We start from the raw sequence: 27,235 nt of genomic DNA, 5'->3' as shown, positions 1-27,235 counted from the left end.
ACTGACCAGGTATAGCATTTGAGATAACGGCATTATATAATGGCATGTTCCTTTTATTCTGTATGTGCATGCTGGCACTGCCAGTATGAAATGTCTGTAATGTAATCACACAAGTCAACAAATTATACCAGAGGTAAACTTAGCCCATCTTGTGTTTGCAATGAAATCTTGGGCCTTGGGTACATCAGACCTACTGTGGCTATGCGGGAGACTTGTTCTGTGCATCTATCTGAATTTGTCTGGCCACCCAGTCAAAGATCCTTCTTTGACCAGCCTGATGTCCAGAAATCTTACACAAGAGTCCCAAATCCTCAAATTATCCCTGGTTTTCCAGACCTTTAATAATTTAAATTGGCATTTAAATGTGGTTTGTTTGGGTTTTTTTGTGGGGGTAACTTTGGTCACACTTTGTCTCTGATTTCACTCTCCTTTTGTAAAATGCGTAGAGAAGTTCTAAAATCTATGTCTACATTAGTTATGAATTGTTTCTAAAAGGTTTTGAGGTCTTTAGATAAAAACATCTTTTGAAGCTTAAGATTTATTATTTGTGTTTTATGTTGCTTTAGAATATTGATTGGTTTCTGGAGCAATACGAAATAGGGTGGTTTTAAATTAAAGCAGTTATGAGAAACAAAACTTGGAAACGTGACTAGCTGGATCACTCTCAAATGAACCATCCTGATTTTCAGCTAGTGTAAATTTATATAATTTACTAAATTCAGTTGAATTCTACTGGGCACTTTTTACCTCAATTTAGAGTAGAGTATGAAACTTTAAAGAGCTCAGGAAGATGAGTATTTTTTCTTGAAGTCTTTGACAGCTTTTAATGAGAAGTCTCATAGCCCAGGGATGGATTATCTCTCTCTGTTTGTCAGGGGACAATCTATGCTTACAAACCTGCCCACAGTGGAGAAGCTGTCAAACTCCTGGACACATGCAGTAGTTGTTTCCTGACAGCTGATTTTCTTACTCCAGGGGACAAGTACTGTGTGGTAAGAAATTATTTTCTTCCTTATATATAATTGTGGCTCTTTTCAGATGACCAAAACGTTGGTAAGACACAAAATCAAAAGCCTTGCAGAGATCGTGACTGTTCTGGTGTTTGTTACAGTTGTGGAAAACCTTCTCATTACGGAATTAAATGGCATTAATTCAGGTATGGCCTATAAAAGGGTCAGAACTTGCCCTGGAATGCAGGGTGGATAATTCGCAGGCTGCTAAAATGTTGTATGGTTCTGCTGTTTATTTGCTGTCTCACTAGTGGTCAGGAACACAGCTGAGCAAAAGGTTGATTCAATTCAGAGAACAGATGTCGGAACAAGGAATCCCTGCTGATCTTTTCAGCCTCCAGCACAAACTGGAATAGCCTGAGAGATGCCTTTGTCCCAGGTCCAGGGACAACGAGGCATTACTCATGGATCTGTTCATTCTGAAATATTCCTTGCTTTCCTCCTGTGTCTTGGACTCCTGCAACTCTGATTCATCTCAAGGCCATGAATTCTTCAAGTAGCCAGCCCTGAAATTCTGGGGTGTGAATCAATTAGTTTTGCTGATAATCTGTTTGTTTGTCAGTAACATGGGAATGACAAATTTTACCTGAGTCTGAATGAGTGATGTGAGGGTTGATTGATCTCTAGCCACACTTCACTGTGGAATTATAAAATTTCCTGGTTATAAGAAGGCCTCAAAAACATGATACACATAATTTTTCATGTGAGAAAACCAGATGTCACCTTAAGCCCTTTCCTGTGCAAACAAAATGATAAGCAGGTTTTCTATTGCAGGCTGAATGGTGGGAGTGCTAATATTGATCAAGCTTACATGTTTTGCCCTAGATTGTCTCATTCTGCTTAAAAAACATTCCTGTATTTGCATCAATTCACAGAAATGATTACACATTTTCCGTAGGTAGGCGTACCTTGCAGCAACTGGACTTAAAGGGAATTCAAGGTAATTTCAAGCAAAACTAGTAATCCTTGATCTGCTCTGCTCAGACACTATTTGAATTTATATTCTATAAAAGATCACTAGTCATTTCCAGACTATTTGGTTATTCCACTCTCTTTTGACTATGTTTTTTTCTCTGTTCAATAGTCTGTAACAATTTCAGGTGAAGTACAAGTTTGGTTCCTGGAAGATGGAACTTGCCTCAGCAAGCTCAACCTTGATATTCAGGTACACGCAACCAGGAGCTCATTTAGTGACTGATGCTTGAAGTTTTCTTTAGTATTTCTTAATTCATAGCATAATATTCCACAGATTTGGATCAACCTGTGGTGAGGAAAGATCAGTAGTGTCTCTGTACAACCCATGAAAGAGATTTAAAAATATTACGTTTACTTGAACTAATCATCTATTGAACTGGGCCATAAAGCAGAGGCAACATGTCAACCTCATGTCATAGAATCATTGAATGGTTTGGGTTGTTGTAGTGATGTGTCTTTAAGCACATATTTGTAAATAACAATCTAAATTTTTATAATATTTGATGAAATATTTATTTTTAATGAGTGTCAGAACTGAATGGAAAAGTTTTGAGTCTGTAAAAACTAAATGCCTTGAATGACCAGGCTCTTGAAACTGAGTTGATAAAAGTATTTAAAACTGTTAATGCTTTGTCCTGATTTAAGATGCATTCAAACCCTGAAATCTGACACAGTAAGAGACTCATCCCTTTCTGTAAGAGCTGTACACATAACAATGCACTCACTGTTTCATTGAGGTGGGACTTATTTCACTTTAAATGTGGATATAATGATTTTTTTCTGAGGAGTGCAGAATTGGCTTTTGATATGTAGATACAGAGCATAGGGAAAAAAGCCAAGACGTCTCTAAAATACTTTGTTAAAAACAAGTTTTTTAGCTGAACCATTTGAGGTTTCTTCTTCAAATTTTAGGGACTTCTAAATAGTAAAAGAAGTCGCATACTAACATACAGAATAGTTGTAAAAAAAGGTATGGAACTGTTAATCATATTTTGTTTCTCAACTAGGCAACAGCTATGGCTTGCTGTCCCTCCTCCAGCAGCGTTGCTGTTGGGACCATAAGAGGTCAAATCTTATTTTCTTGATGTTACCAAAGCTGAAGCTCCACGGGTTGTTCACAGAATTTTTCTTTCCAAATTTCCAGTGTTGTCTTTGCAGTAAGTATGAAGCAGCAGGGGCAGTAATATTGTCAATCTGTTTCTTGAGTAACGCTGTTAGTTGAACAAAAAAACTGTTCAAGCTTTGATTCCAAAAATAACAAAGTAAAATATTTTGATGGTTTCAATTATTTTCCAACATATTCTGAATTGCTTGCAAGAGAGGTAGTGGCAGGATTTATATGAGAGAAATATAATAAACCTGTATTTTAAGAAGGTTTAACTGAGCACTGAAAATACTCATGTATAAGATCCTTTCTGGCAGATCACTGTGTGCAATAATTATGCACAATTCCATGTATCCAACTTTAGAGGGCCATTTCTCACTAGAAGTAAATTTAAGTTTTTGTGAAATTAAGTATAAGCCTTTTGGTCATCCCTTTTTATACGGTGGATTTTTATTACCATTGTTAATTATTCATTTGCTCACTGTTCTGGAATTTACCAGTCCTCCTGTAATAAGCTCTAGTGATGTAAAAGGCTTTTTTTGTTTGGTTGGTTGCTTTTTTCCATTATTGAAAAATCTGAGAGTATTTTACTTCTACTTTTTAAAAAATAAAATGGATATTGAACAGTTAAACTTTAATATTAGTCTGCCTGTTATTTGGAGACTCAGATGTGATCACTTTCCACAGCTACCTAAGATAAAACATTAAAAATAGATACGGAAAGCAACTCATTCAAGGTCAAATCAATATAAACAGAGCCATGTCTATTAAAAATAATATCAAAATCTGTATAGCCGTTTTATTTTTAAAAACATAAACTTCATTAAAGATTTGATGAAGTTGTTAACAGACTGCTATGGAGCATCGTTAGCTTTAGATTGACCACCCACACAATTAGAAATTGCACTCATAACTGCACTTTATATCAGACCCTAATCCTGTAAACCTAGAAGCTGAAATTTCAGTTGCGTTTATGCTCTCAGTGAAGTCAGCAGAGTTATTGGAGTGGAATTATTTGACTCTTTTTATTGAGCTGTTTTCTATTTGGATTTTTTTTTCACCTAGTTATGACCAGAGTGGCCGGTTCCTCATCACTAGGGCTGCAGAAGGACATATCTTTATTCTAGATGCCCGGCCTTCAAAATTATTCCAAGTTCTTGGATATGTAGGTAATAAATGTTACAGCATTAACTACACTGTGTTTTCACTATTTACTGTATTTTAGGTGTACTTGCTTTTTTTTTTTTTTATTTAGTTTTAGTTAGCAAAGGAGCAGGTAAGTCAGAGGGAAGAGAATGGATTAGCTAACCAGCTGATCACAACTCCAGCACAAAAGGAATAGTAGTGGCAAAGAACTTAAGACTTTTGTGGCTCATCTTGAGAGAATTTAGAGTAAAAATCCATAGGTCATGATAGCTGGGTGCAATTGCCTGCCCCGGACATCTTTAACGTGAGGACTGCTGGAACTGTCAGCTTTGCTGCTGGATGCTAAAGAATAAAAATGATGGAATTTTAAGTCACAGAATAATTCTTCAGAAATTTGTGTATTTGTTTTTGCAGCCTCTCAATTCCACTAACGTTATACTTACAGATCGCATCTATAAGTATAGAACTTCATCATAACTTTAAGTGGTGGTTATCAGCAGAGAACCTCAAAATTGCTACAGTTCAAGCTGGATGTAAAGTCATATTTGAATGTTTAATGTCATAGTAACACTTAGCACTCTCAGTGCTGGATGCCTCTAGCTGAAGTTGTGTGCGTGCCGCACTTTCCAAAACCAGGTTGTGGCTTGTCTGATATTTTCATGCAAGTTCCAAACTGTGTGGTTGAGCTGAGATGTGTCCTGAACATGGGTCTCTTTGTTTGATGTGATAACTCAGCAAAAACGTTACCGTGATTCAGTAACAATTTGCATTGATGTTCCCTACCTGCTTCAGCCTTAGCAGATGAAGTGCTGGATCTCTCTGTAGTTTCTGACTTCAACAAGGACTTAGTTGAAGTGGCGGCACTTCTTAATGTGGGAGCGGGCCAGAGAGCAAGACTGGAAGTTTTTTATCTACCTTCAGAACTCACAACAGGTAAGAATATATATTCTGTGATATTTTTCTAAGGGAAGATCATATTATTGCCATCCATTAACACAAATCTTAATCTCTTTCTTCATCTCCTCTGTACATTCTCCTGGGACATCATTTCTCATACAGCATTCGGTAGGCTTTATAGTCAGCTCAATCATTGCAAAATGTGATCTTTTAAGGGAAGGCCAAGGAAGGAAGAAGTAATTCATTTGCAGATTCACAAAGCCATCGCTTAACAACTACTTCTACTGGTGGTGGTTGTTATTGCTGTTATTATTACTATTGAGTGGGCAATGCCCGAAGCCAGTCACAGAGACCTTGTTCTAGGCATCACCCTTTTGCAGACTAGCATATCGGGTGTTCAAAGGGGAATCAATCCCACCAGCCTCTTCAAAGAATTATTATAGGTATGTAATAGCTCAGAAGGAAAATATTAAAGGTTGATCTATCTAAAAAAATAGTGATTCCCTGTCTTTGTTATAGCTTTTCTGTGTAAAAGCACCAAGGAAAAAGTCTACTGTGTTTAAAAAATATTACCTTGTGTCCCAATAGGAAATGTTAAAGAAACTTTCTATGAGAAAAGTGTCACTATGAGGAAAAGGGGGGGGGGGGGTTAAGGACGCCTAAGAAAGGCAAACTTCCATTCACCTTCTGGAAAACTGATATTCTTGGAATGATCAGTTCGGGGCACTTTCTGGAAACAGGTGGAAAACTAATTCAGTTGTCATGAGAGGTCTTAAATGCATAAATTTAACTAAGGCACAGCAGAGCAGGGTAAATCAGGGTATGCAAACAATTACATCACTGTGGTTAAACCGTTTCTAGGACTTCTTTAGAGCTGTCTCTCTGCTTCACTGCAGTGTGCTAGATTGGCACGACCCCCAGAGTAAGTGTCAAACCTAGGTGTCTTAATTCCTAGTCTCCTTGAAAACTCACATAATGCTCACTCCTTGCTGAGACTGATTTTCTTAATTACTTGATGGGTGAAGCACCTGCATTAGTGGTAATGATGCCTTTTCCTCCCTGTTTCTTTTTTCACGCTTCTAGATAATGATGAGTATGTTAATGACCAAGGAATGTTTGATGCTAGTGCCATTAAACAGGAGCGTTATGATCTGGATTGCCCTTTGAGCTCAGCAGTCAGATTGAAGGATAATATTGTGTATGGTTACTGTACCTCTGGACTTTTCATCTGTAAATATCATCTCACTGAAAAGGTAATTTTCTGAAGCTGCTTTATTTTGGGTGATGGTTAAATACCATCAAACAAAGGCTGTAGCTGAAGTTAATATAGCAGGATATTATCATAAAAAGTCATCTCTGCACTCAAAATATCTACTCCATCCATAAACATCAACTTTTAGTATCCTACCACCTGCTCAGAAATCTGGCAAAAGCAATCTTCTTGTTTGATTACAGAGAAAGCCAAATGTTGCTTCTTAAAACTTGTACAGCTTGCAGGCACTTCATGTGTAGCTTCTGTGTTGGAGCTGTGCTTTTGTGCAGTCTGCTGAGTAACTGGAGTATCCAGCTCTTAAAAGCACTGAGCCCATGTGAGCCCATGACGCTAAGACACAACTGCAAACCCAGCTCAGCCCTGCCTGAAATGAAGTAGTGGTCACTGTCATTGCCTGCTGATGAACTGGACCTCTCTGTAGCTCATAGGTCTCCCCCAGTTTGAGTCAGGTCAAGGAAGAAGGTGAATTCCAAAGGTGGGCATTCCTCCTTGACAACTCTGGGCCCAGGCACATAAAAACACACAGACCCTTTTGAAGAGATGAGAAGCAAATCATCGTAGCAATGTTACTGCTTCCTGAGCTCAGAAATCCAAGTGTTTGGATTGTAAATCACCACATGTGATAACCCACAAAACTGCCATCAGCCTTCTCAAAATGGCATAGACATCTCCATAATCTGAACTGCTGCTAACGTTTTCTTTGTTCGGCAGACTATATCGGAAGACCCATCAGTATTTTTATCAGAGAAGAGGATTCGTAGCAATCAGTTTGGATCGGGGATCCTCTGTTTATCACCCAACGGCCGGTGGCTGGCATCAGCAGCGAACGATGGTGTTTTGTTCGTCTATCACACTCCTACTATGGTAGGTAGGCATCCAGGTACAGGCTTTGTTTGGTGTACGCGAGGAAGAGGTGTGCAAGCTACTTTCTTTCACTGGAAGCTTTTCTTTGCTTGAATATAAAGTGTTCCAGAAAAATTTACGTTGAACATGAACTGTCATAACATTATATAGTACAATTGTTTTTATAACTGATGATTATACAAACTACTTACTTTCTTCTCCAGCAAATCTTGGGGTAGATAATTTTACTACTTTTCGTTATCATCACCTGCAAAATTAGTATTCTAGAAACTTGTCCCATCTGTAGTCAAAAATCACAAAATCATAAATCCTAGGCTTTTATATACTTCGTGTTGACATTTTGGATTGACTTCTATAAGAAAATACAGAAGCATAGTTTATAGACATACCCTGTTACAAAAACATATTTACTCATACTGCTTCTGTGACTTTTCTAGGATATACTCGCTCGTATGCATTGTCACTCATATCAAGGAGGAGGAATCAGATCCACGGTATTTTCTCTGGATAGCAAATTTATCCTTGTTATTGGGAAAAATGATGGTGCCCTGGTGTGCCTGAAATGGAAGTATGTATAATATTGATGGTGTGAATTTTTGTATCCTGACAGACAAATTTTGCATCTATTTGTGATTCTAGACTTTTTATTAGTCTCAAAGTAAGGTTAAGAATTAGATGAAGTCACTCCTCTCATCATTAGAGGTAGCTTCCCTAGCTCATTTAAAGCTTCCCACCAGTGTTGTGGAGAATGTCTTGGACTTTGGGTGCGGTTGCAATACAAGATAAAGGAGTGTCTTCTGATAAGCATTACCCATAATAAGCTGCTTATCACTCTCAAATAAACCATCTGGAATGGGGTGTCTGAGGATCTAAGCCATATAATCTCATGAGATACCATTTTATTTCAGTGATTAGGGGACATTACAGATTTAATGGGAGGGAATTGAACTGTGCCCATAGAGAGCTCTTAGCAAACATTAGGAGTGAGGGACACGTGAAACTACAGCTTTTCTGTGGTATAACAAATGTTCAGGCAGATGCATAAATGGAAGATGGGTCCACCAGAGTGGTATTTCTACTCTGGGTAATGAATCTTTCAGAATTTCTAATTCTGAAGAAACTTCACTTAATTATGAATGCTAGAACTCAAACAATATTAAATCATATGTAAAAATATTGAATAGGCATTTTTGAACAACTTAGTAATTTTGTTATATGGAATATTTAATAATTTGTCCTTTATTATAAGACATAAAAATACATCAATTTATTTTCTATTTACTAGGAAGATAAAGAATACTGAAGCTGAGGAAGCTGATCTTCACTGGCGATCTCTTCTTGCTATACTGAACAAGTCCACTTCAAATGAAAATACTGTTTTACAATCCATGGCAGAACGGCATTTTGACCCAGAATCCACAGCAGAATCACTTCCAGAAGGGAAATTTAAGGTGGGGGTTTTTTTTATTTTTAGGGAAGCGGGGGGAAGGTTTGATCATTATCCTAAAATTGCACATGATAAAAACTGTCCTCCAAACAAACTCTGATCCTTTTGCAGAAGTAGCAAAATACTCCCAAGGATAGGCTGAATATGCTTAATTCTTAATTTGTAGAATAGTATAAACAAGGAAATGGAATAGTTATGGGAAGATGGCATTCACAGCTTCAGTTTCACATGGTTTCTTCAGCCACAGAAAACTCTGTGAAAGTCAATTTCTCCTCATGTGAAATTATTTGTCATTTCCAGTGTGATATTACTGCTATACATTGTGTGTTGTTTGTTTTCCTGTTGAAATCAAGCAAAGCAGCAATTACAGAAGTTAGTAATGTCAGGCCATTTGAGTCAAAAGGCTTTGCATAACAGCAAGGGTTTTCTGGAACAAATCTGGAGCCTGGTTAGGGAATAAAAATATTGTAACATTCTCTTTAATGACGTGGTGGTGCTTCTAATGCGAGTCCAATTTTTATTTTATTTTGGTCTCTCTCTTATTCTCTCTAAGTACCTGAGATGGATGTTTATATCCTTAATTTCAGGATGCATCGCTTAAATCTTCCAATGTAGAGGTGACAGAGGAAGACGGAAACGTCACCAGTTCATATTCAGCCAATACCAATGAAATGACGTGGATAGATCAGAAAATGAAGAAGGTACTTCGATAGAACAAGTAATAATCAAAACAGGAGTTTTCAAGAGTCAGTAGTGATTTGAATTATGTGCTGTAAAGTAATCTACTTTCTAAAGCTCTTCTGACATTTGGGCCTCCCTTTAAGGCGTTGCATCTAGACCTTTAGAAAAGTTAGGGTCAACGTTATAAACACACCAGAGCAGGTACTGAGCACAATAGGAGCTCTAAAGGCCAAAAGGCCACTTCTACACAAGGAGTAAATGAAAAAAAAAAGAAATTGCCAGAGAAATCGGCTTCCTTTAGAAACTTGTAAAGATGTTTTTCTTCTAAATGTCAAGAAGTTACACAGAAGATTATTACCAGAAACCAAGCAGGTGCTTCTTCCCAAGGGCCAGAATAAAAAATTCTACAGCACTGATAAATCAATAGTCAACAATATGACATTAATTGCAAACCCCCTGAGGTTTGTTTCAGGTTAAGGTTGAGGTGAGTATGATGTGGAACCAAAGTTTTTTAAGAGTAAAAGTTCATCAAAGATCTAATAGTGTGCAGAGAGGGGATTTAGTGCTTTGTGAGTCTGGAAATTGCTATATTAATGTTAGCATAGATAATTTTTTTCCTCAGAAATATGAATTATGGGTGGTAGCAGGTTCTTTTTGTTATGAACCAGAGCTGTATATATTCTCCAGCTTCTGGGGCTCAATGATAAGACGAAATATCATTGCTTTCTGTGTGATCTCAGGAGTGACTTTCTTTCTTTCCTTATTTTAAGCTCTGTTTCTGTATAACCAGTTTACAGTGTGAACTGGGTGTACAATCATTTTTCTTTTTAGCAGTTCTAAGAATCAACCTATTGAATTAAGCTTATGTCTATTTCAGTTATTAATCCCTTCTGAGTTTTGTTTTCTGTACAGATAATGTTCCTTTAGATCACTTCAGTCGTTTCCTGGGTTATTTTTTATTTTCAAAAATATATCTGTTGTATGTCAGGTCATTAGAGAAGAGACTGAGAGGTTTGCTAACCAGAAGAAAGAGCTGCAAATGGGAATTAAAAAGCTGCATGAAACTGTGAGTTTCTTACAAGTGTAATGGCTTAGCTTACAGTTTTGTTTACATGTACACTTCCTTTACAACTATCAGCTCTAGTGCTTAGTTACATTTTTGTCATAAACACTGAGCAGACAGGTAATAGAGAGATTTGTCTCTTCAGGGACAGCGTGCTGAACCTGTCAGGAACAACTGTCTGGTTCTGAGGTTCCTTTGCTCCAACTAAAAAATTTGTACCACCCTTATATCTTGAGCAATCTATCCCCTCAGCAGGCTAGTTTCTGCTGGTCTAACAGCCTTCCGTTATAGAAACTGTCATCCTCTCCTCTTCCTTCTCCAGTTTGTTTTCCAGTTGCTCAGCTCCCAGCATATCCTGCTGCATGGGGCTGTTCCTCCCCAGATGCAGGATTTTGCATTTCCCTTTGTTGAACTGCATGAGATAGATAAAAACTTTTGAAAGTTCTCAGAACTAAAGAATGAACAATTCCATGCTACAGATTCTTAGAAAGTATGCACAACTCCACATATAACATCCAAATGAGCTTTAAGGGAAGGATGAAATATATTCACATAGTAGTCTCTGTCACTAGGTACAGGCAGCACGTTCTACCAATTACCATGAAGCAGTTAAAAGTGGAGGCAATTAAAATGATTTTCTCTGTTATCAAGTTCCACAGTGTTAAAACCAGTGTTTCCTCTATTCACATTCGAATTACTTTTTATTCCTTATACTTATTTTTTAAAAAAACAGGTTCAGAAAATGATGCATGAAAATGAACTGGTGCCAGACATTGAGAAACTGGAGCAGCAGGAGTTCAACCTGGATGTAGAAGAACAGGAAAGAGCACAAGAAAAGGCTGAAGAAGAAGTGGCCAGGGTATGATAGAGTGGAAAGAGAACATTTTAAAACTAGCAGTGAAAAGGAGAAGCAATAACTGAAGAATAGAAGATGATCTCAAAGTTGTTCACTGTTGAGAAGCAGGAAAGCGTAAAAGTATTTTAAGTCACTTTTTGAAGCAGGTGAATCTGCTAATGCAGATATTGCCAGTTGGAATATGATCTATGCCAGAAACTGTAAATCTGACACTGTGACCTTGGGTACAGTGCTGCTTAAGTTCTGGAATGCTTTTCTTCACATATGAAATGACACCTTTCAGTAGCAGTAGTATGCAATATCATTTTTGGAGAAGATAGCTGCAGTAGTCTAAGATTATGAAATATGGGTAATTCATTTAATCTGCCAGGTTTGTTTCAACAACTCAATACAAATTGCCTATATCTTGTTGGTTTGCACCACATGTCATTATTTTCTTTTCTGTATCTTGAAAGGTGAGGAAGGAGATTGAAATGGAGAATTTAGCCAACTGCTATTTGCAGAGTGTCATCAAACATGAGTGCTGGGATCCAATGTGTGTAAAAGGACGTGCTGTTAAGGTAACCATCACTTTCTAACTCACTTACTGCAGTAGTTTATTGATTCCTTAAGGTACTGAAACAAAATAAATAGAAGTATAACACATTTCTGGTTTGCTTATGGTATGAGGAAAAAAACCACTTCTTTCCAGGGCTCATGCAAATCTTTCATTCTGTTGATTTTGACCGAGCCTGGCTGATTTTGCCTTTTAAAGTGGATAAATGTGCTAATAAGCAAATAAGTAACTCCTTAGTTCCTAGATACTAGAGAATATCTTCATGCAGTGTTGCTAAAAGGAGAAGGTAAATATTATATTTCTGTGTTGGGTCAGTAGGACTTCTGCAACACAGAATGTAAAAGCAAAATTTAACCCTGATTTTGCCTATTTTAAACAGAGGGATATTAGTCAAACTAGTGATACTAGATTATCTCAAGGGTGGTTAAAGACCGAGTAATTTTACCAAAAATCTTGTCCTGGTTGAATTCTGTGAATAAAGAGGACATAGCCAGAGGTTATTTAAAAAAAAAAATAAATAAAGGCAGCAAATTTTAAACCAACCATTTTTACTACCAAAAAGGCAAGTGGTTTTTTTCTGACTCCTATATTCTTGCTGGATTGTCTACATTAATTGATCATCAATATTATTTCTGATTTTAAGAAGCCTCTGTAACTATTTAGCATTCAGTTTTTGGACAAATGAATTAACAGATGTGTTCTGAAGAAGTTTTTACCTTGGGTGTTTTTGTTTTCTAAAAAAAAAATATAATTGAACAGTGCTTCCATATAGCTTCTGAAGTGAAAAATTATCCAATGAAGGAACGTACTGAAGAAGAACTGAAAATTCTGGAGAAAGTTCTCCAGTTAAAGAAGATTGAGACAGCTGATGATGAGGTACAATCCCTTTGAAGTACTGCATATAGGCATTTCAGATCAGAATGTTCTGAGTTGGCATCTTAACCCCTTTTTTACATAGACACATTTCTTGGGTCCGTTTTCGCTGTAGAAATACTTCCCTAAAAATTTGAAGATATTCGTAAAGATGAAATGTTGTGGTTTTACTTAGAACAAATGCATTAGTATTGAAGAATCACAGAAGAGCTGAGGTTAGATAAGCCATTTGGAAGTCATCTACTCCAGCCCACCTAGAACAATTTACTCAGCTCCATGTCCAGTCAGGTTTGGAATATCTCCAAGGATGGAGGATTCCATAACCTCTATAGGCTACCTTCTCCCATGTTTGACAACCTTCAGAGGAAATGTGTTTCATTATATTTAAGTTGGATGTTCTGTATTTTGATGTATAACCATTTCCTTTCAATCTGTCAGCGACACCGCTGAGAAGAGTCTGGCTCTGTTGTCCTTACTCCTCAGGTTTTTATATGTGTTATTAAACACCACCCCCCAAGCCTTCTCCTTCTTGAGGCTAAACAATCCCAGCACGCTCAGCTTCTTTTCACATATTAGGTGCTTCAAACCCTTAATTGTATTAGTGGCCTATCGCTGGGTTTGCTCCGGAATGCCCGTGTCTTTCTTGTACTGGGGATCCTACAACTGGACCAAATATTCTGTATACGTTCACTTCAACTTGTGGGTTTTTGATCACTGGGCTTAATTGCAGAATATGATCTCTAGAATTTTTTCATACGTGTGCCACTGGTTCGTATACAAAATTAACACAGTTGTCATGTTTGTGATATTCAGGCTCAGAAGAAAAATCCTGAGACTGAGTCTGAGACTGTATTACCTGAGGAAGAACGAGAGAAGACAGAAGACGTAACGGCTGATGATAATGCATCTTCCTGCCTGATTGGAAGTCTGAGCTCTCAGTATGGTGGAGATACATCTATCCTGTACCACCAACTGGACTTGCACAGTAGGGAGCAGAAAGTCAATCAGATAGTGTTATTAAAGGTGATGTCTTTTCAAGTTTGTATTACTGTAGTGGCACTGCCACACCTTTGGGTTCTCATAGCAGTCACAGACGCTCAGATTTTGGGTGTACTGACACTACAATGGAGAGTTGCACAGGCCGCTGTGTTACAGATAAATGCACATCGTGCAGCAAAGCACCATGTGGATTTGCCAGCTCAGGTGTGGAAGAAAAACGTTTTTATGAAATTGGTTACCCAATTTGAGAGTATTTCTATTTGTCCTCTGGTGTTTGTATAGCTGGCTTGCACAGCTCAGCATGCCTGTGGAAACATGACCTCTTTCCATACTATTTGCTGCTGAATGAAAGTTCAGCTGTATCCTCACACCATTTCATTTCTTTACAGTCTTATCAGCCCTTCATTTGGAGCCTTCAGTGTTTCTGTTATTTAATATTCTTTACTATCCGACTCTCCCTTCTCTTACCCTGGCCTGTTTATTAAGCAGTAAACATGCTACATAAAAGGCTTCTTATGAAGATGATCTGCAAGGGCAGAAGTGGTTAAACAACAGTAAAGCATTGCCTCATCAGAGCTCTTTAAGGCTACAACTGGTAGCAGAGCTCAACAGTTATGCGTTGTAATACATAAAATCTAGTAGATACACTAGTTTTTAAAGCAGATGGGGAAGAAACACAAGGAGCAATTTTAGATGTAAGTTTGGATGTAACGAGATCTTTCTACTGTGTGGCTTTCAAGATGCATACGATATATCTAATAGCAGACAAGTCTGCTGTGTTCTTGGCCAGTGCAGTGAATTTGCTGAGAGTTAGATAGGTAGCTGACAAACACTTGAGCACAGCCTTTTGTCTCCCAGCAACACTTTATGTTATCTGCCATCCTGCCTTACTACATCATAACTTATTATTGTATTAGAAACCAATGAAATAGTAATGGCCGCAAAAATATTTATTGTAATACAAATTGCAGACAGCTAAGCATCTCAAAATGTAAAATCTGGTGAGAGAACTGAAATCCTTTCCATGTTTCATTTTATTAAATTGATGTAGTAGGAGACACACATAGTTTTCTCTCTTAATATTCTATTCTGCTTTGTTGAGGTCAATTCTGTAGGCTAAAGGAAGAATTTAAGCACCGAGAATATATGATTTTTAAAATCATTGTAAGGTCTTAGCTGTTTTAAAAAAATAGTTTACGACTTTTGTTTATTTATTTAATGAGGGAATTTTTCTTACATATGCCAGGCAGAAAATCACATAAAAGCATTATTGAAACTGCAGGATGAATCACTTAAAAATCAGGAAAATATGTCCTTAGCGTGTATGTCCCTTAAAAGTATGCCCCTCTACCTGTGATTTACAGTCTCTAGATTTATAGGTCATGTGTTTTTTTTCTTTGAGGCCCCTTCTTTCAGCCAAAGAATTCAAAAACAAGCAAATAGAATTTTCTATCCAGTGTTTGCAGCAATATGCAGCAATAAAAATTTCTATGCGGGGAAAAAAACCCCACGAATGATAGTTTGCCCACCTCTATTTAACAAAGCTTGAACTCTGCCTATATGATTTTCATTAAAGGGCTTTACCAGTTTATCTCCCTGTCACACATACAATTACACACATTTATGGTTTTGATGGCTTGAGGAGTGGTCCCATAATCATGGATGGATGTGACCTGTGCCATATTGCTGTTTCCCTTTTTGGTATTTCAGGACATCATTTACAAACTGAAAACTGCTTTTAATAAGGAATTTGACATAGTTGCACAACAAAAGGAGCAGGAGATAGAACGAGTGAAAGAAAGAAACCTGAGGATCCGAGAAATCTTGGAACAACTTGATCTGCAGTTGGAAGTGTGGGAGCCAGCTCTTACAGATGATGAGATACCAGAGCGAGCACTCACAGTTCAGGATTCAGAGGTGTTTGAAAAATGAATCTTTCTCTTTCACCTACTCAAATATATTTATTTAATTCCTATCATTGCCAGACATTGAAAAGCTGAAAACAGATGTGTCTGTGTACTTAAAATCATCTTTTTGTCTCTTTTGCTTCCCTTCACTCTTTAGGGAGAAAACTTATAATAAGTCAATCCAAAATGAATAAGATGTATACAATCTTAATTCGTTGATGTTAAGTTTTTAATTGGCTATAAATTAGGTAGATATTCCCCCTGTTCCTGAGTGTAAGATTCAAGCCAGGCTTGGAGGGTTTACTTCCATAGATAAGGGTTTCTCTGTTTATTCTGAGCACCATTTTGAGACTAAGTAGTTTTAGACTAAGTGTGTGGGTACTAAACCATGCTTAGTACTGTAATTATAAATTGAAATGATAATTTATAAAGAAGCACCATGCTTCTTATACAATATATTCCACCAATCTCATGCTCTTTTAGTCAGTCTTTCCCAATTCTCTCTGTTCTCTCACCAGTTCGTGTTATTCACTGTCAGAAAAGGTATGCAAGAAATACAACTAATCTCAACAAAAATGATGGTAGTTTCTATTTTAGCATTTTTAAATATGCTTTCAGGGGTGTTCGAAAGAACAATGTCCTCTTGAGGAGTATTATCATGGAGCAGAGATACAAAAAGCATCAAGAATTAGTATTGCCCCTCTTTCCAAAGGTTCTTAGTCTGCATGTGATCACATTTGGAGAGAAGAACCCTGATATGACCCTCATTTTCTTCCTTCAGATTAAAGTTGAAAAATACTTGACTCAAGAAGAGAGAGAGAAAGCAGAAATGCTGGCTAAGCTTGAAATGGAAAGACGTCTTGCTGAGAAGGTACTTAAAGTAGTTTCCTTTTTTACTGTGTAGGCCTTTGTCTCTGGTCAGGCTTATTTAGTTAATGCTGCACTGAAATATTCCAGTCATGTAGCATGGGAGAATAAAGTGTAAATGGTAGGTAATGATGATGTGTGCCTTTTCCTTCTTATTATCGTTTACAATTGGAACTACCTAGACCAGCCGGGGGAGAAAAGATTTAGTATTAGGCTCAACATTTTCTAAAAAAAATGGCAGTTAAAAATACTTGAGTCCTCTTGGCATCCAGTACCAATTTTATTTAATTGTCCTTTTATAAAACTTTTCATTACAAGGATCCATCATGGATTTTTTTTCTCTGAAGAGTTGCTACTTAAAAGGGAGAGAAGCTCAAAGAAAGACAGCATTATCATCATCATCATTATTATAATTTTATACACCACCTTACTAATGCGCAGTTCAGGAAGCAACCTAGTTTAGAATTTACACAATCTCATCCTCAGTTTTCCATATTTTATTTAGTTTATGTTTTAAGACAGTCATGGCAGCAGGTACAAAGGAATATTATAGAACTCATCTTTACACAGAAAGCTCCTGATTCACAGGAGCTCAGTTGCAGCCTTCCCAAAGATTTATGATGTTCAAGAGTCATAAAATCAGCAAAAATGCCTATATTAAATGTTTTTCTGGGTGATGTAAAGCCCCATTTGTTATAGATTTATTACTGTTAGTCCTATTTGATTTATAAAGTAAATATTAATATACTTTATTTCTGTAACATTTCCCCGCTGAGAAATTCAAAATGCTTTGTAAGCATAAATAGAGAGTAGGCTTCTTACCCAGAATCATGTAGCCAGCCCTTGGCATATTTTACTAGCAACATCTAGGTGCTTATGAATCTCTGTCCTATGTTTTCATCCCAAGTCCACCTATATTTCCTTTTTATAGAACCTTTATTGAGACAGCAGGTGTTGTTTTATAGAATTATAGACTCTTCATTCTTTTTCATCCATCTTATTGTCTAGTGTTCCTCACCACTTCTGCTCACATGCTTTGGATCTTCTCTTAAATGTTCTTACAAGGTTTTCTTGTGTTTTCTTCCCCTTTTCCCCTCCCCAAACCCTGTTCCATCTATTTCTTTCTATCGTGGTATTTATATGACCCCTATTACTATTGTATTTGAGCAGATCACTGTCTTTAATAACATTTGATGGTGAATTTCTGTTCTTCCTGATTTGAGAATGATAGATTTATGAGATTTATTTCAGTGAAATGAAATTCAAGGCACATGCAAAGTCTGTGGCAAGGATATTTCTGGAACTAATTTGCAGATGACACAAAGGTTGACAGAGCTGTTTTACAGAGTAATTTGGATTATATGATACGCTAAACTATTCAAACAAAGTGTGCTTTAGTACTGCCAAGTATGCAAGACCACATGTGCAAGTAATGTCTATGCAGTGGAAGACTATGTTGAAAAGTAATTTGAAAAACATTTGTCAGGGTGAGATAATAGTGGGTAACCATTTCAATTTGGGCTTCCAGTGCTATTCTGACATCAAAAAAAAAACACAACAAACTTCTGGGGTCTCAGAGTGTTGAATTTTATCATAATTTTATCATTAAAATATTGGTTATGGTGGGTCAGCATTGTTGCAAGGGTAGGGAAAGTACCGGATGGATTCCAAGCTAGGGGACAAACCTGTAACAGACACAAGCGCTGGAGAATAAATTCAGATAAATTCAAATTTTAAAATATGTAATTTTAAAATGAAAATATAATTCATCATTCAGACAAGCTTCTAGAGAGAGAGGTGAGTTCTCCACCACTGTCTCCAGACAGACTTCTCTGGAGAATGTTCTCGTTTTTCAAATTACTCCCCTCAGTGAAGGACTAACTGAATAAATAGGACTGAAGTTATACAGGTGCTCAGGCTCTATGAGGGAGTGCTCTTTTTATTTTTTTTTGCTGTAAAATGTACGTAACTGCTTGTACAGATATTTGTCAATCGTTAATTGAACTTGTTTATTTTTTTTGCTGAAGCCAAGAGATTCTGCTAAGCCGTCAGTGCATCCTACTGCCCACTGCTGGACTGCGACCTCAGAGATTTACTTGGGCTGTAAGGAAGGATATGTTATGGCAATTGATGCTGAGAGAGGCAGTGTTTCTGTTCTTCAACAAAAACCTCTCCCTGGTAAGAAATAGCTGTGTGGTGTCTTTTATTCAAGTAGGGAGGAAAAAGGATAGGTGAAAGCTTTTTTTGCTTTCTGCTGTTCTGCTATTGTATATCTTACAGAAATTGTAAAGACATATTTCTTTTATTAGTAGGATAAACATTCAGAACTTCTGGGTGGGTTTCTTTAGCACCCAACAATTTGCTTTCATTTTTTTTTGGAAAAAAAAAAAGAAAAACTTCTAAATACATCAAAATTGATAAAATGAACAATAGTTACAGCAGTCCTGATCTTATTAACCAGCCCTACTAGGTTAACAATAAACTATTAATATACCAGCTATATGTATTTTTACTGTTAGTTAAGCACCAGTAATGCATTTTATTTTGCATGAAATATTGGACTGTCCTCCTCTGATACGGTAGATGATGTTAGAACAGATGAGCTCATGATGAATCTTTAAAAAACGAAACCAAATTTGACGTAATATTGCTTAATAGAATTCCTTAAGGTCAGCAATTATAGGAACTATTTTGTATTCAAAACAAGTCTATAAAGATTATCAGGCATTAATGCATTACATATGAAGCACAGAAAGTGAACAGAAGACGTCTTTGACTTCATAGAATCATAGAATCACCAGGTTGGAAAAGACCCACCAGATCACTGAGTCCAACCATTCCCATCAAGCACTAACCCATGTCCCTCAGCACCTCATCCACCCGTCCCTTAAACCCCTCCAAGGAAGGTGACTCAACCCCCTCCCTGGGCAGCCTCTGCCAGTGCCCAATGACCCTTTCCGTGAAAAATTATTATTTCTATCACTAGAACTGGATAATATCCTTCTGTAGACCAGCATAGCAATGTTTAATAAACACTGAATCAGTGTTAATGGACAGGCTGATGATAATCTTGTTTTCTTCTTTTGCCATGTAATACATTATTTTTTTAAGCTGCTGTAAATATCCCTGACTTTCCCAAAGTTCTGTATCTCTATCCAGTTTTGATAGTCAGCACAGAAATGGAAGGCAGCTCTGAAAAAAAAATCAGCAAACCAGCACTATTCCTCTGTTTTTGAAACCATCAGACTCTTAAGTTTGCCATATCAAGAGCTGAAAATCACAAACAAATATAAAGCTGAGGCGTGACCAGAAATGGTTTGCCAGTTCGTTAGAAGGCAATAAGAATTTTTGCCATTTGGGATTTTCCTCCACTTGTGTATTCTTTGAGTCCTGTCCTAAATCTGTGTGAGAACACTGTCTGTATTCGTATTTTACTGAAGCTTCTGCTTAATTTAAGATGTACTGCAATCTGTATCTGCTCAGCAGAATGCTTACATGTGTGTCCAACTCGAAGCACGTGCCAAGCTCCTGTTATGGTTTTGCAAACAGAACCGTAAGCAGCCACAACATTTCACTTGGGCAATTTTCAGGCTGGCTAAACTTTCCTTTGTAAGTAAATCTAATTAAAAAATTATGAATGGAAATAACAAAACCAGAACTTAGCACTAGAAGATAGATAAATCTGCATCTGGATCACAGTCCATGTATGACTATCTCCCTTTTATAGCTGTAAGCTGAACCACGTAACGACTGTGCCAGCTCAGATGCATAAATGACAGAGATGGTGGATATTGGAGAAGAATGCACATTTTTGATTCAATATACCAAACTTCACCTTTTGTTCAGTAGACTGGGCTATAACTGACTTTTATTGCAATACTGACATATAAACAAGGTTGACGTTATATATTGTTTTCTTTTGTGCAGAATACGTGTGTAAAGTGTCAGACATCGTGTCATATGTTCGAGGAGCGCAGAAAAAGAAAGGTATTTCCATGTTCAAATCAAGCTAATTGATTTTTAGCCAGCATCAATGATGTCTGGGAGTAATAATACGTGAGTACAGCAGGAAGCCACTGGTTAGAAAAACTCAGCTCACACTGACCTCTGTAAGACACATCAATGGCAACCTTTTATATGTTTACAGGAGAAATGATTAATAGCTTTTGTGCTAGTAGACAGCCAAATGAATAGCCTCTGGAAAAACAGTGGCAGGGAAATAATTTCTGTTCATTCTAGTTTAAATTGGAATAAGTGATGCTAGAATGGGTTCTCTACTGCTTAGTTTTAGTAACTTTGTTTAGAACTGCAATCACTTGTGATTTAGTTGAGTTAGGATTTAGGGTTTGTTTCAAATGTTTTGTTTTGGGCTCCACAATACAAAAAAGGCATTCACGTAGTGGACAAAGTTCAGCACAGGGCCACAAAGATTATTGCAGAGTCTGCGTGTGTCATACAAAGATGGGCTGTGAGAACTCTCTTCAGCCCAGTGGAAAGGAAATGGGGGATTTTACTGTTGCTTCAGCTACTCATGAAAGGTTACAGACAGGATGGAACCTGACAGGCAAAGGGCACAGTTTGCATCAATGGAAATTCTGAGTAGAAATTAGGGAAAAAAAATACTTCCACAGTGAAGGTTGCCAGACATTGGGACAAGTTTTGATTTCTCAAATTAATTTCTAATTCATCAGACCACAGTAGTACTGTCACTTTAAATTATGTGTACCAGCCTTGTCCTTCATCATCACAGCACAAAGTCCAAAGAATATATAGCCCGTTGAGCCTTTTTACTCACAAGTAGTAAATCATCTCAGATTTGAAGTTGGGACACATGGTTGCAATGAATTAAACTTGATGTTTCTTGTTGCCTTTGTGCTTTCAGGTGGCAAACCAGAGGATCCACAACAATCAGTTTTATTTGCCATGGCATTTTGTAACGGGGGACTGTATGCAGCTGGAAATGTAAGGCATCCTTTATGCTTGTAACTTATTGTGTGAAAATCAAAAAGCATTCAAATGGAGTGTATTTGCAGAGCTCACTGCAAAGACAGAAGTCAGAAAAAAAGTGGAGGTCCTCTCTGGTTTTGTCATATATCTTCTTTGTTAGAACTTGAGACAAGAACTCAGAAAGGAGCAGGGAGGGAAGAGATTCCATTTTTTAAGTCAAAGAAGGAACCAAAGAGGACAATACTATTTTTAACAAAAGGCAAAGAGAGTTCTAGAGGAACAGGAAAGAAGGATGGACAAAAAATAGGAGAGGAGAAAAAAATGACCAAGAGAACCACCAAATTGTTTTGTGCTGAATCTCACTCAATATTTAATCCAAAATGATGATTACATTATACAGTGCTGCTTAAGAGAGGGACAAATCCCTATACTGTCACAAAAGAAACAATGTGGAATCTCAAGTGTTTACTAATGAGAGAGTCTGTTATCAAACATGGACTGTTAGTAAGACTTGTATTAAAAAAACACCTTGATTTTTCAAAAAATGCGTTATGCAGGATAAGAGTCATCTGGATTTAAACGTCATGAAGGCAGATGAGACCATTAGCAATGGGATACAGTTAAACACACTTGCTCCAGAGAATTTCAGAAGGTTTTGCCAGTTCAGTTTGCCAGAGTGGGTGGGATAATTGACCTTCAGGCTGGGATAATTGACCTTGACCTGATGTGGATTTGTACTTTTCTGCACAGGGGGGCGTTTTATTCTTTTATCACATCAAAGATCTGCAGTATGAGACGAAAATCTGCGTTGATATCTTAAAACCCATATCCAGCCTCATATTCTCACCTGATTACGCTGTGCTTCTGCTTGTCACTGACCAGGTATAGCATTTGAGATAACGGCATTATATAATGGCATGTTCCTTTTATTCTGTATGTGCATGCTGGCACTGCCAGTATGAAATGTCTGTAATGTAATCACACAAGTCAACAAATTATACCAGAGGTAAACTTAGCCCATCTTGTGTTTGCAATGAAATCTTGGGCCTTGGGTACATCAGACCTACTGTGGCTATGCGGGAGACTTGTTCTGTGCATCTATCTGAATTTGTCTGGCCACCCAGTCAAAGATCCTTCTTTGACCAGCCTGATGTCCAGAAATCTTACACAAGAGTCCCAAATCCTCAAATTATCCCTGGTTTTCCAGACCTTTAATAATTTAAATTGGCATTTAAATGTGGTTTGTTTGGGTTTTTTTGTGGGGGTAACTTTGGTCACACTTTGTCTCTGATTTCACTCTCCTTTTGTAAAATGCGTAGAGAAGTTCTAAAATCTATGTCTACATTAGTTATGAATTGTTTCTAAAAGGTTTTGAGGTCTTTAGATAAAAACATCTTTTGAAGCTTAAGATTTATTATTTGTGTTTTATGTTGCTTTAGAATATTGATTGGTTTCTGGAGCAATACGAAATAGGGTGGTTTTAAATTAAAGCAGTTATGAGAAACAAAACTTGGAAACGTGACTAGCTGGATCACTCTCAAATGAACCATCCTGATTTTCAGCTAGTGTAAATTTATATAATTTACTAAATTCAGTTGAATTCTACTGGGCACTTTTTACCTCAATTTAGAGTAGAGTATGAAACTTTAAAGAGCTCAGGAAGATGAGTATTTTTTCTTGAAGTCTTTGACAGCTTTTAATGAGAAGTCTCATAGCCCAGGGATGGATTATCTCTCTCTGTTTGTCAGGGGACAATCTATGCTTACAAACCTGCCCACAGTGGAGAAGCTGTCAAACTCCTGGACACATGCAGTAGTTGTTTCCTGACAGCTGATTTTCTTACTCCAGGGGACAAGTACTGTGTGGTAAGAAATTATTTTCTTCCTTATATATAATTGTGGCTCTTTTCAGATGACCAAAACGTTGGTAAGACACAAAATCAAAAGCCTTGCAGAGATCGTGACTGTTCTGGTGTTTGTTACAGTTGTGGAAAACCTTCTCATTAAGGAATTAAATGGCATTAATTCAGGTATGGCCTATAGAAGGGTCAGAACTTGCCCTGGAATGCAGGGTGGATAATTCGCAGGCTGCTAAAATGTTGTATGGTTCTGCTGTTTATTTGCTGTCTCACTAGTGGTCAGGAACACAGCTGAGCAAAAGGTTGATTCAATTCAGAGAATAGATGTCGGAACAAGGAATCCCTGCTGATCTTTTCAGCCTCCAGCACAAACTGGAATAGCCTGAGAGATGCCTTTGTCCCAGGTCCAGGGACAACGAGGCATTACTCATGGATCTGTTCATTCTGAAATATTCCTTGCTTTCCTCCTGTGTCTTGGACTCCTGCAACTCTGATTCATCTCAAGGCCATGAATTCTTCAAGTAGCCAGCCCTGAAATTCTGGGGTGTGAATCAATTAGTTTTGCTGATAATCTGTTTGTTTGTCAGTAACATGGGAATGACAAATTTTACCTGAGTCTGAATGAGTGATGTGAGGGTTGATTGATCTCTAGCCACACTTCACTGTGGAATTATAAAATTTCCTGGTTATAAGAAGGCCTCAAAAACATGATACACATAATTTTTCATGTGAGAAAACCAGATGTCACCTTAAGCCCTTTCCTGTGCAAAGAAAATGATAAGCAGGTTTTCTATTGCAGGCTGAATGGTGGGAGTGCTAATATTGATCAAGCTTACATGTTTTGCCCTAGATTGTCTCATTCTGCTTAAAAAACATTCCTGTATTTGCATCAATTCACAGAAATGATTACACATTTTCCGTAGGTAGGCGTACCTTGCAGCAACTGGACTTAAAGGGAATTCAAGGTAATTTCAAGCAAAACTAGTAATCCTTGATCTGCTCTGCTCAGACACTATTTGAATTTATATTCTATAAAAGATCACTAGTCATTTCCAGACTATTTGGTTATTCCACTCTCTTTTGACTATGTTTTTTTCTCTGTTCAATAGTCTGTAACAATTTCAGGTGAAGTACAAGTTTGGTTCCTGGAAGATGGAACTTGCCTCAGCAAGCTCAACCTTGATATTCAGGTACACGCAACCAGGAGCTCATTTAGTGACTGATGCTTGAAGTTTTCTTTAGTATTTCTTAATTCATAGCATAATATTCCACAGATTTGGATCAACCTGTGGTGAGGAAAGATCAGTAGTGTCTCTGTACAACCCATGAAAGAGATTTAAAAATATTACGTTTACTTGAACTAATCATCTATTGAACTGGGCCATAAAGCAGAGGCAACATGTCAACCTCATGTCATAGAATCATTGAATGGTTTGGGTTGTTGTAGTGATGTGTCTTTAAGCACATATTTGTAAATAACAATCTAAATTTTTATAATATTTGATGAAATATTTATTTTTAATGAGTGTCAGAACTGAATGGAAAAGTTTTGAGTCTGTAAAAACTAAATGCCTTGAATGACCAGGCTCTTGAAACTGAGTTGATAAAAGTATTTAAAACTGTTAATGCTTTGTCCTGATTTAAGATGCATTCAAACCCTGAAATCTGACACAGTAAGAGACTCATCCCTTTCTGTAAGAGCTGTACACATAACAATGCACTCACTGTTTCATTGAGGTGGGACTTATTTCACTTTAAATGTGGATATAATGATTTTTTTCTGAGGAGTGCAGAATTGGCTTTTGATATGTAGATACAGAGCATAGGGAAAAAAGCCAAGACGTCTCTAAAATACTTTGTTAAAAACAAGTTTTTTAGCTGAACCATTTGAGGTTTCTTCTTCAAATTTTAGGGACTTCTAAATAGTAAAAGAAGTCGCATACTAACATACAGAATAGTTGTAAAAAAAGGTATGGAACTGTTAATCATATTTTGTTTCTCAACTAGGCAACAGCTATGGCTTGCTGTCCCTCCTCCAGCAGCGTTGCTGTTGGGACCATAAGAGGTCAAATCTTATTTTCTTGATGTTACCAAAGCTGAAGCTCCACGGGTTGTTCACAGAATTTTTCTTTCCAAATTTCCAGTGTTGTCTTTGCAGTAAGTATGAAGCAGCAGGGGCAGTAATATTGTCAATCTGTTTCTTGAGTAACGCTGTTAGTTGAACAAAAAAACTGTTCAAGCTTTGATTCCAAAAATAACAAAGTAAAATATTTTAATGGTTTCAATTATTTTCCAACATATTCTGAATTGCTTGCAAGAGAGGTAGTGGCAGGATTTATATGAGAGAAATATAATAAACCTGTATTTTAAGAAGGTTTAACTGAGCACTGAAAATACTCATGTATAAGATCCTTTCTGGCAGATCACTGTGTGCAATAATTATGCACAATTCCATGTATCCAACTTTAGAGGGCCATTTCTCACTAGAAGTAAATTTAAGTTTTTGTGAAATTAAGTATAAGCCTTTTGGTCATCCCTTTTTATACGGTGGATTTTTATTACCATTGTTAATTATTCATTTGCTCACTGTTCTGGAATTTACCAGTCCTCCTGTAATAAGCTCTAGTGATCTAAAAGGCTTTTTTTGTTTGGTTGGTTGCTTTTTTCCATTATTGAAAAATCTGAGAGTATTTTACTTCTACTTTTTAAAAAATAAAATGGATATTGAACAGTTAAACTTTAATATTAGTCTGCCTGTTATTTGGAGACTCAGATGTGATCACTTTCCACAGCTACCTAAGATAAAACATTAAAAATAGATACGGAAAGCAACTCATTCAAGGTCAAATCAATATAAACAGAGCCATGTCTATTAAAAATAATATCAAAATCTGTATAGCCGTTTTATTTTTAAAAACATAAACTTCATTAAAGATTTGCTGAAGTTGTTAACAGACTGCTATGGAGCATCGTTAGCTTTAGATTGACCACCCACACAATTAGAAATTGCACTCATAACTGCACTTTATATCAGACCCTAATCCTGTAAACCTAGAAGCTGAAATTTCAGTTGCGTTTATGCCCTCAGTGAAGTCAGCAGAGTTATTGGAGTGGAATTATTTGACTCTTTTTATTGAGCTGTTTTCTATTTGGATTTTTTTTTCACCTAGTTATGACCAGAGTGGCCGGTTCCTCATCACTAGGGCTGCAGAAGGACATATCTTTATTCTAGATGCCCGGCCTTCAAAATTATTCCAAGTTCTTGGATATGTAGGTAATAAATGTTACAGCATTAACTACACTGTGTTTTCACTATTTACTGTATTTTAGGTGTACTTGCTTTCTTTTTTTTTTTATTTAGTTTTAGTTAGCAAAGGAGCAGGTAAGTCAGAGGGAAGAGAATGGATTAGCTAACCAGCTGATCACAACTCCAGCACAAAAGGAATAGTAGTGGCAAAGAACTTAAGACTTTTGTGGCTCATCTTGAGAGAATTTAGAGTAAAAATCCATAGGTCATGATAGCTGGGTGCAATTGCCTGCCCCGGACATCTTTAACGTGAGGACTGCTGGAACTGTCAGCTTTGCTGCTGGATGCTAAAGAATGAAAATGATGGAATTTTAAGTCACAGAATAATTCTTCAGAAATTTGTGTATTTGTTTTTGCAGCCTCTCAATTCCACTAACGTTATACTTACAGATCGCATCTATAAGTATAGACCTTCATCATAACTTTAAGTGGTGGTTATCAGCAGAGAACCTCAAAATTGCTACAGTTCAAGCTGGATGTAAAGTCATATTTGAATGTTTAATGTCATAGTAACACTTAGCACTCTCAGTGCTGGATGCCTCTAGCTGAAGTTGTGTGCGTGCCGCACTTTCCAAAACCAGGTTGTGGCTTGTCTGATATTTTA

The 27,235-nt window shown here is 37.1% G+C and overlaps 1 protein-coding gene across 1 annotated transcript in view; it reads left to right on the top strand.

The window, feature by feature from the left end:
* LOC138733926 (cilia- and flagella-associated protein 43-like) overlaps positions 1-27,235 on the top strand; it is a 57,309-nt gene that overhangs the window by 5,996 nt on the left and 24,078 nt on the right. The window contains 25 exon segments of the mRNA XM_069881444.1: positions 2,095-2,175; positions 2,898-2,955; positions 4,346-4,366; positions 5,029-5,169; positions 6,217-6,386; positions 7,118-7,270; positions 7,708-7,838; positions 8,556-8,721; positions 9,305-9,418; positions 10,387-10,464; positions 11,195-11,320; positions 11,773-11,877; positions 12,633-12,749; positions 13,560-13,769; positions 15,456-15,662; positions 16,434-16,523; positions 18,547-18,697; positions 20,447-20,506; positions 21,402-21,481; positions 22,217-22,348; positions 23,215-23,331; positions 24,434-24,514; positions 25,332-25,397; positions 25,399-25,481; positions 26,495-26,598. Coding sequence (XP_069737545.1) covers positions 2,095-2,175; positions 2,898-2,955; positions 4,346-4,366; positions 5,029-5,169; positions 6,217-6,386; positions 7,118-7,270; positions 7,708-7,838; positions 8,556-8,721; positions 9,305-9,418; positions 10,387-10,464; positions 11,195-11,320; positions 11,773-11,877; positions 12,633-12,749; positions 13,560-13,769; positions 15,456-15,662; positions 16,434-16,523; positions 18,547-18,697; positions 20,447-20,506; positions 21,402-21,481; positions 22,217-22,348; positions 23,215-23,331; positions 24,434-24,514; positions 25,332-25,397; positions 25,399-25,481; positions 26,495-26,598 — 2,842 coding nt within the window.

Source organism: Phaenicophaeus curvirostris, unplaced genomic scaffold (genome assembly GCF_032191515.1).
Source record: "Phaenicophaeus curvirostris isolate KB17595 unplaced genomic scaffold, BPBGC_Pcur_1.0 scaffold_46, whole genome shotgun sequence".
Classification (NCBI taxonomy): Eukaryota; Metazoa; Chordata; class Aves; order Cuculiformes; family Cuculidae; genus Phaenicophaeus; species Phaenicophaeus curvirostris.
The sequence above is the reverse complement of the archived record's forward strand: the minus strand, read 5'-3'. Positions and strand labels throughout refer to the sequence as shown.